Source organism: Pezoporus wallicus, unplaced genomic scaffold (assembly GCF_028554395.1).
Source record: "Pezoporus wallicus isolate ANWC-B61680 ecotype Strahan unplaced genomic scaffold, APGP_CSIRO_Pwel_v1 contig_3058, whole genome shotgun sequence".
NCBI classification, from domain to species: domain Eukaryota; kingdom Metazoa; phylum Chordata; class Aves; order Psittaciformes; family Psittacidae; genus Pezoporus; species Pezoporus wallicus.
This window is the reverse complement of record NW_026641153.1, coordinates 465,176-481,637: the sequence shown is the minus strand read 5'-3', so window position 1 is coordinate 481,637 and position 16,462 is coordinate 465,176. Positions and strand designations below refer to the sequence as shown.

Genomic DNA, 16,462 nt, shown 5'->3' with positions numbered 1-16,462 from the left:
TGAAACGTTAACAATATTGTCTTCATCATAACTGATGTTATGTTAAAGGAACACTACCACCATCTTACCATCTGTTTCACTTTGCATAGAAATGTACCGGAATCTAGCAGGAATACATACATGTACCACCCAGGAAGTCAGGAAGGAGGGGAGGACAAAAAAATACGTGCAATAAAAAGTAGGAATTGCACTTCAGTAATTTGAAACAGAGCTGAGAAATTGATGCTGCATCTTTAAATAACTTGAGAAATGTATTTCATCTTTAATTCCCCATTTTCCTATTCAGAGCAAGTGCTGCCCAGGACTGGTTTTCGAGCGGATTCCTCTGGCAAGTATTCTTCAGCCTTCATTGTTCTGTATACTAGTTGTCCTTCATTTTATGTTTTAGTTATTCTTTCTTTAATCATTTCTCTAGATAATGGCCAGTCATCACTGCCCGGTCACCATTTTATTTTTATGAGCTTTGTGGGGTTATAGAATGCTAACTCTAAATCTTTTCATAGTAGATCTACATTTTGAGCAAGGAAAAGTTTTTATTTTTCCTCAGCCAGTCTTTGTATATGTTTCACAATGTTTTATGTGTACTTTCATACATTAGTGTTCACTCTAACTTAAAAATGCATCTCTATACCTCAGGCCCAAATCTAAGCTTAAGTGATATTTTTTTTAAAACTGAAATGAATTCTATCTAGGTTTGCAATAGAACTGATGAATTTTGCAGACCCGTACATTCCTTGCTCCCATTCATATATCCTGTTGTGTAAAAACCTAAAAGAAAAAACTTTCAAAAACAGATTTTTGGAGTGATTGAATCAACATCGGTCTTGTAAAGTGGCAATGGACTTATTTAAAAAACAACAATATTTGATTTCCCGATGTTGTGAACTATTAAAACAAGCATCCCATTCAAAAAGGCTTTTTGACAATCCCATTAAAGTCTTTTCTAGTCCTGCACAGGTTGGACAGACATCTTTAAGTATGATACTGGGCCAGTTTTGCGTACTGCAGTAGAGTTTATATATTGAATAACTGTTAGCAAACAAATTCTTTTTTCTTTTTTTTTTTCCTTTGCTTTACTGATTTTTACACTGAAGTCTTTGTTTTCCAGCTTTTCCTCTCTATAAATATCAAGAGGAAGTACATATGTTTTTTAAAAAGCTGCTCACGTTGGAAACCAGCATACCCATGACTGTTTTCAGGCTTTTCATGTCTTACAGGAGCATCTGAAACTCAGATTAACAGTTATCTTAGATTCGTTGCAATCACAATTCATAATTCATGATTTACATGGAACAAAAATCTTCACCTTCATCAGCAAATGAGTCCAAATAAATTTTTAGTTTAGTGGGATATTTGAATACACCCAGAAAGATCGTAAAATTATTGCAACTGAGTTCTTCATCATTAATTGCAATATAGAAGAGATTTAACAAAGAAAATTTTCTATCTCTACATTTACAGCATCATCCCAACTACCAGGTTTATCACTATAAAAATCACAACACTGCAGTACGGAAATGTAGCTGAGAGTTGATAATCACATCTTCACCTATGAGGTCTCACTATTTTTCAGTAACAATCTGTAGCACTACCTTTACATTCCCTGCCATGCAGGAACCAGAAAACTGGATTTCCCAATGCTCTTTATTGTCCTTGCTGTGCAGCAATGATCAGATCACAGCTTGTCCAATACCATTCTCAAATTCATGGGGGAGCCAGTTGGTTTTATCTCCTAGCAAAATGAATTGTTGTTTGGGGTTTTCTTATCTTGTAGCCCAAATTATCAGTTAAGAAAGTTTTCCTTTACAAGAAAAGAAGCAGTGCAATACTGTAACTATGAAAAAGACAATGAAGTTACTAGCAGGCAAAGCTAAAGTTCTTTTTCTAATATAAATATGTAGAGAGGCAAGGGAGAGCAGGCAACACTGTTATTCTTGCATAAGATACCCATATTATATGATCAGAAATACTGTCTTTAAATTGAAACTGTCCCTTCAGTGAAACTGGTAGGAGATGGGATGTTCAGGTGTATTAAGTTGACTGGAAGGATAAGCAAACTGTGCAAAAGACTACAGTAATTCAGCCTTGGCTCGACCCCCTTGTTTGCAAACCTATTCATTTCTTCTTACTTAGCGTGATCCACAAGGTGCTAATCTAGTTTACCAAGAGAAAAAAAAAGAAAAGGCACATTTTCCGTAAAGCAGTGATATTAACCAAGAGCTTGTAGTATAATGCAAGGCACAGGAGTGTAATTTTTATGTAAGTATAGGTAATTTTCTTTGTATGATCAACTGAAAATCTGCTCCAGCAAAAAAAAGACAAATTTTAGTTTATCTAAAAATCCTTTGTGGGGAAAAAAAAAAAAAGGACCACAATCTTAAAGAAAGATGAAATGTAGTCACTTACAAGGGTAAGAATACTTGATCAATATACTTTCCGGAATATTGAAACTGCTGCCACATAATAGTAGGGGCTTCTAGTAAATCTACAAAGCATGAGGTCCTGTAGCAGAACTACATTGTAGTGAACAACTTACCCGTCCTACAGAAACAGAAGAGTGATCTCATCAGCAGCAAGTCTTTAGAACTTATTTTCAATTAAAGACTAACTGCTGACATGGAGATAAATTGGGACCTAATGCAAAAGGAGTTTGTTGATGCTGGACTAACCCATTAACTGATTTTTCACACAAAACAAGCAGTGCATGCTTAATCAATCTAGACTTCAACTAGATGCTTTACAAAATGCCTGCTTAACTGAAGTACTTCCAGGTTAGCCTGGAGAAGACAGTGCTAAGCACAAGATGTAAAGAGGAACGGCTAAAAAGCAGATAAGCAGTTCTACTAAAAGAACAGTTTCTGAAGTGAAAGGGTAGTATTAGCGGAGAGCCTTGCAATAAGTCTTGTGTTATTTTCATGAGTGACCTAAGCATAAAAACCAAGGGTGGAAATCAGGTCCACATTCAGACATGTAATTCACGTATATACAGTGTAGTTGTCTCCAGACCAATGGAGAGCTGGGCAATGCAGCCAATGGTGTTGTAGCATACCAAGCATGAAAGCTGAAACAACCAGTGGAGGAAATGGTCTTACAACAGTGGAGGAAATGCTCTTAAATGTAGTAGCAGTCACTGGTGATATTGTTGTATTACTGTGAAAGAATGAATAAAATCATGGGGTGCAATATATCAGTGAAAATTCTGAATGAGGCAGGTGACCTAGTGGCAAAGGCCACAGACAAGCTCAGGTACCAGTGTCTTCTTTGCCTGTGTCTTTACTGGAAAGGTCTGTGTGCTGTTAGCTTGCAGAGGCTTGCAGTAACAGGGAGCTGGGCTAGGTGACCAAGGGATCCTTTCCAGTCCCATGTGCTATTTGCTTGGTGAGACAGAAAAGAGAATTATATTTTAAAAGCAATTTTCAGTGTCTTGGTAAGAGTTGGCAGAGGATGGGTTCCATAGGCTCCAGCTATTTGGAAAGGAAGGCTCTTCTGAGCAAGCATGATATCATAGTCATTTAATCCCAAGACTTCCAAACTGTGTTAGAGCTCACACAGAAAAGTATTCCCGTATACAGTAATTTTAGCCTAAATCTTTTCATGGTCAACCTGGCTTAACCTTTTCCATTCTAAATGTGTGCGAAAAAACAGCGTCTTTTAAAAAAACACTACCTCTTACTTTGGAGTCTGGTGTCAACATTGGTTTGAATCAGTTTTGTCAATGTGCATGTTTGAGGGATGCTTTCATCTCTGTGTGCAAGACACATTCTTCACGACCTGACATTCTTATACTTTCTTAATGTATTCCCAGCTGTGCATATCCATTCATGTGTGTGCAGATAAAGGTAATGCTTAGTTTGTGACAGACTGCTGGAAACAGTGCCTTTGAGTGTTAGACCTGGGCTATACACAGTGATCCTACTGTGTCTATCTATAAAGCACTCTCACTAGTACTAAGCCCCATTTTGTTACACTTGGGCACAGCAGATCAGGTAGACATAAGGTATCACTTTTATCTTAAAAATCCTTTGCATCTTGCAACATTTAAGCAACCTTTGCATTAACATACTGTGCATGCAAAACCTTCATATGTTCTTTTATTCACTGTTGAGACACTTATCAAATAAATTGAAAAAAGTCAGGATAATAAGCTGTTAGGATCTGTTTGGGTTTGCATTCTAAATATATGAGAAGCAGCATGGTAGGAAAAGTATTGCTTTTATTTTAGCAATTGAAATACTTGTAATTCAGTATCACTCATACCATATACATTGCTGCAATAATGCACTATGCTGCTGCCTAGAGAGGTCATAGTGTAGAGCCACTGCATGTAGTTCTGTGTCTCTGTCTTTGCAAGACCTGACTGAAACTGAATCATCTTTAATCCCACACTAAACTGCCCAACTGCAGTTTATGAGGTGTCCACTGATGGCTCTGGAGGGAATCTGTAAATGAGTACCATTTAGTACTTAGTACTTTAGTACTTAAACTTAGTATTTAAGCCATCTATAGTCCCTCCCCTCCTGAGGAAACAGGAGACACTATGCACAGTTTGCTGAAATAAACCTACTCGTCCCTTTTTGTTTGTTGGAGTCTGCAACAAGCTGACAGTGGCCAAAAGCTGTCACAGCTTATAGACCAGAGTGCAATCTGTATGAAAGACCCCCATTCCTATTAACCACTGCCCTGCTATAGGTAATGAACCTAAAGCATCTCTGAACCTGAAGACAAAGCAATAGTCAAAATAGAGAACTTCTTAGTCCTCTAGCTGCTTACAGTTTCACTTCAATTTTTATTTAGATTTCTCTTTTGTATGTTGAAGGCATCAAGACCCACCCCCACCCCCCCCCCCAAAAAAAAATGGGCACGCTCAAATGAAGCTAAAGACACTTTTATAAGAAACTGACTTTTAAAAACCACCATGTTCCTGAACTGATATATTCCAGGGGAGAATATTTGTTTACGGGCAAGTTATGCAGGCATATGGAAGCACAATCTTAATGATTCATAAAGCTGTTGAGATTTTAATTGAGTAGCATTAAGGAGTTCAAGTTAATGATGTTAGCTTTCAATTTAAACTCTAAGACTCAGTCTTATAATGATAGCTTTCATCAAAATTCTTTACTGAAGATATTACCTGAAAGTAGAGTGCTTAAAAGCTACGTTACATAAAAAGACATACTGGTTTACAGCTGTATTTGGAACGTAAATGGCCTGTAATGATTATTCATCTTTTGTAAGTTGACTGATTTTTTTCTTGCATATCTCTATCTCCCATTTCAGTTTATTTTCTTTAGGTTTTAATGAAGTGCAAGGAAAACAAAGATCAAATACCACAGGTGGATGAACAGCAGTATATTATGCAGTCAGTTGTAGGAAGAAGGCACCTTTATAACCTCTATTATGGACAGACTTTTCCAGTACTGTTCTCCTGTGAATGCATTCTCGCTTGGTTTAGTGTATTCTACTGAGCATAATCATCCTCCAGGAGATATCTATATTTTCAAGTCTCCTCCTTGTCTGTGTACAACACATTGTGTCCCATTTGTTTCCACCAGCTCTAACCAGGATGCCATTAGTCATGTGCAGTGAACACAAGGTGGGAGGGAAGATGGTGCAAATTCTCAAGACAAAGCCAAAATGTTTTCTCAGTGGGATTTCCCTTTTAAACCAGGTCCCGATTACAAGGAGCTGGATGTTCACCTTCGGAGAATGGAGTCTGGGTTTGGCTTCAGGATCCTGGGAGGGGATGAGCCTGGACAGCCTGTGAGTTATTTCTTCCTGACTTTCCTTTTTATAACTCTAAGATCTGTGTAAAGTTCAGGAAAATGTTACTACATAGCTGAACCCACATGAACACCATGTTAAGGCTATAAGTAAAATGGCTGCTTTATTAATCCATAGAAAAAGACAGGACTCTCAGGTTGTCCTTATCTAGAAGATGCCACAGTTAATTAAGTTAAAATCAGAAGAAATTAACTTAGAAACAGTGCATCACTCAGCCCATTACTGCCGAGTGTGACCTGGCATCTTTTAATCTTGACTTTCCAAAACTGAGTTTAAGCAGAAGATTTAAAAAATCAAATTATGTAAGACTATATATAACTGTGTTCAATGTAGACAGACTACATATACACACATAAGGTCAAAAGATACTGTTGAGAACACAGTTTATTTCCAGAAGCACAGAAGGCCCTACCAGGAACAGTAGTCCATGTTCCAAGTTAGACAACAACATCATGTGATGCATCAGGCATAAAAATTATAGCTTTATATCATTAGGAGGGACATAGCCTTGTAACCAAATGAAAAGTAACAAAACGTTACATAAAGTAAATAAAGTATAAAATGAAACATATACATGAATTTTAAAAGAAATGTGTACACATTTTGGTAAATTAGTGACAGATATAAATACTATAATTTTGAAAAAGCAGGCAGATTTAGTACTCCTTCAGAATAACTTTGATGATGTAACTGTGGTTTGTCAGTGAGGACTAATGCCAAGTCAATGACATTTTATTCTCACAATTTTATACATAGTCCTGCATTACTGCCTTTCTGAGATAATGTATAACTAGTTGATAGGTATATTCCATATTCAAATTCATATGGAATAATACAGTTTCATTCAAACATTAATGTTAACCAACACATGGCTGTGAGAAACAAAGAAGTTCCTCTATTTTAAAATTGTCAACATCTGTTGAAGTACTGATAAATATTACTAGTTGGCTGATACCTCATGTAAAAAGAAACAAATGCAATGTCTTCTAAAAAAGGTGCTTCAAGTAGTGATTGAAATGCAGAGGCACTATTTTAGAATAAGTGTTTTGGAATGGATTTTGAAAGCTAAATAAGGTATATATTTTTTTGAAAGCTAAATAAGGTATAGCTGTACAGAAGGACCATAAAACAACACAGTTTCATCATCTACATTTGCAGTGTGCCTGAAGACCCTCTGACATCTAACTTCTTCCATGGAGCATGTCCCAGCACACATAAAATGAGGCTGCTGAACTATCATGTGCACATTCTCCACCTAAGCATTTTCAGCATTTTCCTTTTGGGGTGGCCCAGCTAGTATGGGTTCTCAAAGGTCACCTACTGGGTGAAGCTGAAACAGAAATCTATTAGGAGCTAGAGGAAGTGTCTCATTTTATCATTTTATCCTACAAAAAAATCGGCATTAGTGGAAGATTTGGAAGTCTCCCTCTACCTGCTTTGGACAATAGTGACATTTCCAACCTCTCAGGGAAGTGTCCTTGGCTACAGAGCTACTCAGTATTCTAGGAAGGTCTGCCCTGGTGTCTCCTTTAGGGCTTTTTCCATTACAAATTGATAATTAAGTAGGCACAGACTGAGTGTCTGACTGCCTCTGCAGTTTGGATGTTTATGACATTCTCATGGAGAAAAGTGCAGCTCAAATGCCTCATCTCGAAGCTCATTACTTATATAAAATGGAATGATTTCAACCTGAAAGACTGAGAGAAAACTGGTTTAGAATATCTGATTCTGATAGTTAAGAATACATGCTGGGAAACCTGAATTTATGTCTCTTGTCAACAACCCAATTGAGCGGGAACTTAGAAACGAGTCTTTTGCCTCCCAGCTGCATGCGTTACACACTGAACTGTTAGAGAGGAAGCAGCTCTTTCTAATTTCTTTTCAGAAAACGACTGACCTGGCTTTACTGTGAACAGTCAAAGAGTTGTAGCTGGATACCAAGTACAGAGATAAGCACCTTGCTATTTTTGGAGAGCAGGACCAAAAATGCTGCCTTCTGTGAGCCACCTTCTAAGATGCTTCGCTGTCCTGCTAGGCAATTGCTTTCAGCCTGCACTTAGCCCCAAGGTTGCTATCTCTATTTCAGGGCTTGCAAATACAAGAATATTTTTTCCCAAGATATCAATCTAATGGGGCTCTATGTCCCCACAAACCATCTTTCTAAGTCCTCCGGAACAAATAAGATCCTGGCTTGAGGACCCTATGAAGCGAAAAGTCACATGCTTAGAGATAGGTATCAGTTCTCACTTCCTCTTTGTTGCCCATCTTACTTGTTTTCTCTGCTCAAATTCATCACCAAAAAAAAAAAAGCTAAAAAACACAAAACAATAGATTTATTCCACTTTTGTTAGTTTCCATCTATTTTTTATTCAAAATACAAGAATTCTTAACTGTTTTCTCTCCTCCACTGCTTCCCTGGTCCCACATGGACAGCCCACCTGCAGCTTCCCATTTCTTTCACCTCCAGAAAAGGAGAGGCAGTTTTTGCCTGTCCTCCAAACCCCTGCTTTTCATATGAAACAAGAACTGAGACACTTTGAAGTGTTTGTTTCAGCTCTCCTGCTGTGCAGTCACGTAGCACAGAACAAAAAGAAGCTTTCTTTACCTTTTGTCTTTGTGGTTCAGTTTCTAAAAAGGAATACAGATTCTTCAGCATAAGGCAATAAATTTTTCAAAGCAGCCAAATCCACACACAGTTTTTTAGAAGGACAATACTGACACTATAGAGAGACTGTAGATTAATTTCCTTCTAGTTATATGAGCTACCTGGCACCTTAGATGGAGAAAAGTCTGCTAGACTACTCCACTTTCCGTATTTGTAAGCATAACTATGCCTTCCAATGACTTGAATTTATTGAGAGATTTCAAGTATCAAGACTGTGAGTTGTGCCACTTCAAATCATCTCTCAAATTTCTTGAGATCATACCACCGCAGGTATTTATCACATCCCCCGGTACCTTGAGTTAATCTGACTCTGTTAGAGTGAATTATAATATCACTGAGAGGTTGCAAATATATTGAAACTGGAACTTTACTGAATTTGCAAAGTGCTGTCCCAAAGCAGAGAAGTATTTTGTATACTTGCACAGCTCAAACTCAGAATCACTGGAACATATACATAATTGCATGAAGGGTTTCACCTTTTCAGCACAGATTCTGGGATTCTTCTAAAAAATGCCTGTGAGATGTCCATAATCCTTTTATAATCAATGCCAAGAAACAGACATTTCTAAGACATAACAGATGCCCATAGAGCAAAACACTAGGGTACTGCAGACCACGCCTTAGAAATTCCTATTTTTAACAGTGATTAGACAGAATTCAGATTATTATCTTGGATTTAGAAATCACAGACACTTAAAATTAGGTGAGATGAATCAGACCTTTTAAATTTTACTATGTGCCTGTGAAGCTACTGTGTTATATTCAGAGAAACTGAAACACAAAGTCAAATAATTACCAAGAATCACAAACAAAGTTAGTATCAAAGTAGATTGACATGTATGAGTTAATAGACCCAGGCTTCAATTTCACATTATGCTCTGTGACAATCTTTCTAATCAATCCCAGCATTTCTCACCTTTAATCTCAAGCAATAGGTGAAACTTTCCCTTTTCTCCACAACACACTCTTTATTGCCTACATGTCATCATCCTTTACCTCATACATTCGAAGCAATATCATGCCAGTGTGAAACTGCTTTATAGAGATAATATAATACTGATAAATAATTTTCCAGTTTGTTTTTTGCTTGTAGAATTTATAACTATTGTGGAAACTACTCAGCTGTGAAATGAGCAGGTACTGGATAAGAAACAACTTCAGACACAGAAAAGGAAAAAGAAGGAAAATTAAGTTATTCTTGCAGTTAAATATACCACATAACAGATATGGTGACCATCACCTTGACAGACCTAACTGAAATGTTTAAATTAAGACTTTGCTGCTTACGTTAGTAGTCAGTTCCACCACTGAGATAAGTAACACAATCACATTTCACTGTGGATATGTGAAATATCAGCAATAATTAGTTAATAGTCAAAACAGAAAGAATTTTGCACTTTGCTGTAGGTACTGATGGACCTACATGCTATGATCTGCATTTATGTTTCTCCAGAGGTTAAAGATGCGTGAATTATTCCATACTTTGGCAGACAGTTATAAAGAAACTGCAAACACTCAGTAAAATCACAAGAAGGCAGTCCCTACAATATTCCAAGCTGCAGAGTGTTATCACCTATGTATTCCCAAGATAACTAGGAAAAAGTTCATATTCATATGAGATGACTGAATACAATGTTTTGAGAATACTTTGTGGAGATCCAGCTAAATATAGATTTAGACAGCATTTTTTCTAAGCCATTAGAGGAGCATAAATCCATGATTCATAGTTGGATTTTGCACAAGAATTTTCCAAAGCTTTGAGGTATATTCTTTCACTATTTGAAGGACAGAATGGAGAACCTGAAAGAATGTCTGGCAACTCAGCCTGGCACTGCTTAGCAGGATCCCAAGAACACCAGAAAGTAGGAAAATGCTGCATCGTGTTCTCTCTTTGCTAAGTTTTGAAAGCAAAAGTGAGCCAAAGGAAGGCTAGAAACTGGTGAAAATTCTCCAGGCTCCACATGGGGTTTCATTTAAACGCTCTGCTGGGATACTTGCAGCTCTGCAGCTAAGACCACAAAAAACACAAGACCACCTGCATCCCTACCATATCTAGCCTTTGCAGTTCATCATGAAAAGCAAGACTTGATAGCTTTTATCTTTTATTATTTAAAAGGGATTGTCAAACGGCATGTCATATCCATCATTCTGTGCTCTCTCTCACACTGAACAAGAGAAAGGAAAATTTGAAACACACTCTGTGAATGCTTTAATATTCTTTCAAAGAAAGCAAATTTTGTTTGGATCAGTCTCAACTGTTCTACCAGTTATTCCACAGGGGTAATACATATGTCTTCTTCTAATAAATTATGTGAATTTATATGCATAGAAAGTGGAGAAAGTCGTTAAAAGGTTTTGAACAGATTTTCCACAAGTTTATATGTCCCATACAAATTACATTTAAATTTCATTTTGGGAAAACAACATCTGCCCAGAGTAAGCTCACACTTTTTTTTCCATTTTGTTAATCAGCCACTACTTGAGCAGTTATCCATTATAAGTAACAATATTTAATGTAGCACTTCTTCTCCAAAGCAAACTCTGTGTAGTAGTCACTTCCACTACAGACCTTAATTGTATTACTCTGGGTGCTTAAATTATGCAGCAGTGAAGAAACTTCAGTAAGAAATATGCAGATTAACCCTTACATGGGATTAATCAGTTTAGATCTTCTGCATAATGTAGTCTATATAAACTCAAAACTCCTTATAGACGGATTGTCTTGACTGGAAGATATCAGGTAGATCATCCTTAGATGAGGATTCTCAGGTGTAGCACATCTACACCCGTTGGAAACATCTTCTCACCAAAGGCAAGGAAGTATCTTCAGTCATACCCACAGAGGATAAGCACAACTCTCAAACACACACGGACCTCTTCACCTGCACTGCACCACTAGCTTAATTTCAAAAGAAAGGGAAAATCACTGCAGCATTCACAGCACTCAGTTGGAGGCTCAGGGTATATATGACAGGATTTTGTTTCTTTACTGCCTAGATTCTTATCGGAGCAGTAATTGCCATGGGCTCAGCAGACCGAGATGGTCGTCTCCATCCTGGTGATGAGCTGGTGTATGTAGACGGGATTCCAGTGGCTGGCAAAACCCACCGATATGTGATTGATCTTATGCATAATGCTGCCCGAAATGGGCAAGTGAATCTTACTGTGAGGAGAAAGGTGCTACCCACAGGTGAGTGATAGCTGCTGTTAAAATAAATAGAGAAAATTAAAGTGAAAGTCAGTGTTCGTGTCATTTTGAAGACAGAATAACTGTAAATGTGTGTCCCTTCTCTCTGTGATAAAAATGCTACCGCTGAGTGTTGTTTCCTTCAGAAGTGGAAACAATATTGGCAACCCTGGTGTGGTGATCATGAGTGCTCTGGATTTGTTCCATGCTTTCTCAGTCTGTGCTGTCTCCTTTTGTCCACTTTTTGGGAAAAAAAATGTTCACCTAGGTTAATGCTGTTAAAGCTGGCTGTGTCAAAAAGCAATCAGAGAAAGGGTCAAAGATTGTTAACTGTTTAGGGCAGGAACTCATTTCACTCTTGTATTTGTTAAAAGCCCATTTCTGGTCTCACTGATGTCATCTGGAATTTCCCCTCGACTACAACACAAGCTGGCTGAAAACCAGCTTGTGTGTATGGCACAAGCAGCTCTTAGGAACAGGGCGGAATCCTCTCTTCAAGTAGACACACTCAATAAATAAATCTAAAATGACATGGTCGAGGGTGAGGTGTCCCTGCCCATGGGAGGGGGGCTGGAATAGATGATCTAAAAGTCCTTTCCAACCCAAACCATTCAGTGATCCTCTGAAGAATTTGAAGTATATTAAACCTTTAGACTAGCTCGGTCTCAATTGTTGAAAATCACTCAAACCTGGGAAAAATGTGTGGCAGTGTCTATTAAAGCTCTAACGGGAGAAATTGCTGCCGTTCCATTGCAACCTTTGCTTATCCACGGAAAGAAGTTTATTTAAGAACTTTTCAAACGTTTGTGGTGGTGAGTAAACTTCACTGAGGCACCAGAAATGAGCAAAACCACTTTCCCAAGCCTGTCCTGTCTTCCGCCTCTCCGTGCCCTAGATCCGCTGTCATTGCCTGCGCCGTTCGTCCCCTGCCAAAAAGCCGCCTTCCCACTCACCCCCGTCTTCGCAGTCCCCCTCCCACTGCGGCACCGCAGCGCCAGTCTCATAGGACTGACTTTCTTCTGTTACTGACTCCAGAGTCCTCCAGCCAGAAAGGTCCCCCTCCGCCGGGCGCGACACCCCCTCGCAGCTCCCCCAGCGCTAGGAAAATGGCCAATAACCAAGGTAATCCGCCGGGCGCTTGCGATTAGCACCTCTCCTGGGTCAGCCGCTTGTACAGACTGCAGGCAAGATTAGCAAGAGGGTTAGCACAGAGTGGATGCCAGCTTTCGCTGCTGCTTGTTTCGTATGAAATGAAAGAGTCTATTAGACACTCTGGTCTCCTGGCACAGAAAGCGAAGCAAGCTGGTGAAACACCTGGAGTTATTCTTGGGCCTTGAGAGTGCCACACCGGGGAATAGAGTGTGTAACTCATTAATGTTAAAGCATTTCAGGAGCTGAACAGGTTTTAATTTGGTGTGTTACAACATAAGCTTTGTGGGAAAATTTTTGGAACGACTGATTTTGGCAGGAGTGAAAGATGCTGTATTGACACAGCAGGCCAACTGATTCTGTGTGAATTTCTCACCAGCATGAATGTATACAACAGAAGGACCTGGGGCTTTCCTTACCTGCCTGATAACTGATTTACCTATCTCAGCCCTCACCTGGAGTCACCATTTTGCACAGATACTTACCTAGATCTGGAACAGAAAATCACTATTCACAAGCTCTAGAAAAAAATATATATTAGGAAAATGTGGTATTTGGAACACCGCTGATTAAAATGCCATTTTCTTTTCACAGGCAGAAGCAAGAAGTAATGCTTCTGGTGAATATCTATTGCACAGCTGACAATCAATATCCATTTACACTTTTCCTCCTTTATCTTTCTTTTCCTATACTTAATGGTATTCAGTTGCATTCTTTTATGGCCAAGCTAGCTCTTGGTCACTCTTCAGGGTAAGATAATCTCCTTTCTGTTGCAGCCATACTGACATAAACAATATTCAGCTTTCTGAAACATGACAGCCAGAAAATGAGATCTCTCTTGTCACTGACTATGGCATTTAGTTGCAGATTTGGTTCAATAACTCTTGAAGATTTTCAATTCTAATGCAGGAGTATAATAATTGTTTGTTTTTCTTCCTCTTTATTCTCTCTAATCACTTTATTTCATAGTTGCAGAAGGACTGCTAAAGGACACACCTCTTGTCCTTGAATGGTTTATGTTATTAATATATACACACTGAAGGTCTGATTTGCAAGCTCTCTTCCTAGGATGTATGTGTGTATGCAGAAGCTCTTCACGTGTTCAGTAGAATGGCTGCCACTCTCATTGCTCCAAACAGAAAACTTACATTCACCTAATAGTTCTGTATTAAAACTGTCAATACATGCTCAATCATGTAAACAGCTTAGGTCTGTGAGGAATGTAAATCTTTTTTCCCATCTGGAAGTGTAACTTTACTGTTTTCCTTTGCCAAAATATTGGTACTAAAGGTGTGTAATCCCTCAAGATTTAACTTTTTCCTTGTTCCCATTACTACAAAGTGATACTGAAGTGTGGATGGGCTCCATTTTCACTTCTGCCTTACAAACTTGCCACACAAGAGCATCTTTGAAGCCTTTAAATGACCACCTCTTCTGTCACAACACCCACAGAAAAATTGCTTGTGATTATTTTTCATTGTGTAACTACTCAGTTCCATGAACATCTTTTGAGTATGCTAATCAACTTGTAAGACGAACATTATGCAGCTAATCCTAATTACTCTATGTTAGCTGCCTGCTTAAATTCTTTTAATCCTAACACAGATAATTTTATATTGGATTAGACAGTCACATTTTCCTCCTCATGACAGATCAACCATCAGACAAGGGAGTAATGCTTGCTAATGGTTTTGCAATCCAGATAGCCAGTGTTTCTTACTTTCCTCTCTTGTAGATAGCTTAGCAGTGAGTGTTCATGATTACTTTATCTGATTACTCTTCAATGTTTTGCATAATTGTGTAGATTCTTGTCTCTCTGCATCTATTACAGCTCCTAGTTTAATACTTGTAGTAGTCTAGGCTATAGACAGTCAACTGTATTCATATTGCATTAGTAAATGTACCGTAAGTCACCAGGCCACTGAGCAAGTCAGACTGTAATACTGGTGTGATTTATGTTGTAGGAGAACCGTGCCCAGAGAATGGCAGAAGCCCAGGCTCAGTGTCTACGCACCACAGTTCTCCAAGAAGTGACTACACTACTTATGCTAACAGTAATCATGCTGTCTCTAGTAGCAATGCTACACCGCCCGAGGGCTTCTCTTCTCACAGCCTGCAAACCAGTGATGTGGTGATCCACCGCAAGGAGAATGAAGGCTTTGGCTTTGTTATCATCAGTTCCCTGAACAGGCCTGAATCTGGGTCCACAATAAGTAAGTAAATCACATTTTTTAGTTTATATTTTTCCAAGTTTGCCCAGAATTAATCTGCTAATTAATTACTGCAGAGATTAAAACTGAAGAGACTCTTAAGGGTGTTTCCAGGATCATGGTCTGTTGTGCCTTGGACAAACCCAAAGGTTATTCTGGCCTCTGAGGCTCTGTGCTTCAGATACTTACTTGGTACATTATGACTGATCCATGAAGTAGATTTTCTGTGTTCCTATATCCCAAAAAGACACTGCAAGTAATCAATGGGGTTATGTGAAAAAATTATTCCCCACATGCAACTGAATTACACTTTTTCTTAATCTTTTTCTAAATCAAGATGAAGTTCAGGAAGTTGAAATAAAAGCTTAGATCACAGCAAGCCCCAGCACACCAGCTGTCCAGTTAGGGCATTGCAAAAGCAACTGGAAAACAGGAAAGCTGGTTAGACACAGTTGCAGATAGGTTGTTTTTTTAACTACCTGGTGTATAGATAGTGCAAAAGGTACAACTGAGTACAGAGAGTGGATGTATATAATGGCAGGATCTGCCCTTAATAATTACAGCTCACTTTCTGTCCAGAAAATAATATTTGCTGGGGCTCAACTTTATTGCTTTTATAGAGGCATCAGGAGTCTTTTGAGATGTCAAAGGTATACCTAAGGAGAGGTCAGGCAGATGTGATGTAGGACCTGCAGGAGTCTTAGGCCCTTCGGTAGTGGCCGCTGGAGGCACAGGGCTTCCTTTGTGTGTTTGAAATGGCATTTAACCAACTGAGAGCTGAGACCATTGAAAGGAGGAAGCATAAAAGGCTTTCTGCTGGGAGACATCCACATCTCCCACCAAATCCCTCTCAAACTGTGAATCCTAACTGAAAAATGCTAACTGCAGAAAAACCAAGACAAGTGAGAACATTTGCCATTTTGCAAGTTGCAGCTTAATGCAACATGTTTTGAAGGAGCTAGTCTTTGCCCAAAACTGTTTCCTGAAGAAATAATATCACAATTTCAACTTTTAGGGCCAAGCTTCACTCTTCTAAAGTCATAACAGAAATACAACTAAGCAAGTACTGAAAAGCCATATCTCACAACAGCAAACGATCTCAGAAAAGTTCTTTGTAGTATTTCATGATCATGCACTTATTCAAAGAGCTGCTTTTCCTATTACCTCAGCTGAATTTTAAAATTCCACGATTGCCAGAATTAATATTGTAACAAAACCATGGATAATTAGTCTCTTGGGACTCTGAGTTTTCACTTTATTGAATATAATAGCCAACTGGAGGTTCTCTGAAGAAGATCAGACAAGAAAAGAATATCCATAGAAGACCCTGAGATTCATACATATTCATCAGTTAAGTCAGCTGCAAATTTCTCAAGAAAATTATTTCACAGGTTCAGTTTGTGGTTTGGAGAGATGGAGAGGGAAAGGGGAGAGGAAGAGGAAGAGAAAATGCCCGAACAGAAATTCTGT

General features: G+C 38.6%; 1 protein-coding gene across 15 annotated transcripts in view; it reads left to right on the top strand.

The window, feature by feature from the left end:
- MAGI2 (membrane associated guanylate kinase, WW and PDZ domain containing 2) overlaps positions 1–16,462 on the top strand; it is a 739,872-nt gene that overhangs the window by 660,548 nt on the left and 62,862 nt on the right. For 9 of the 15 annotated variants that reach the window (XM_057422529.1, XM_057422525.1, XM_057422530.1 and 6 more), the window contains 5 exons: positions 287–325; positions 5,666–5,760; positions 11,444–11,636; positions 12,669–12,755; positions 14,747–14,995. In XM_057422529.1, the coding sequence (XP_057278512.1) occupies positions 287–325; positions 5,666–5,760; positions 11,444–11,636; positions 12,669–12,755; positions 14,747–14,995 (663 nt within the window). The remainder of the gene's footprint in view (positions 1–286; positions 326–5,665; positions 5,761–11,443; positions 11,637–12,668; positions 12,756–14,746; positions 14,996–16,462) is intronic. The other 6 variants (XM_057422522.1, XM_057422521.1, XM_057422528.1 and 3 more) reach the window with 3 other exon arrangements.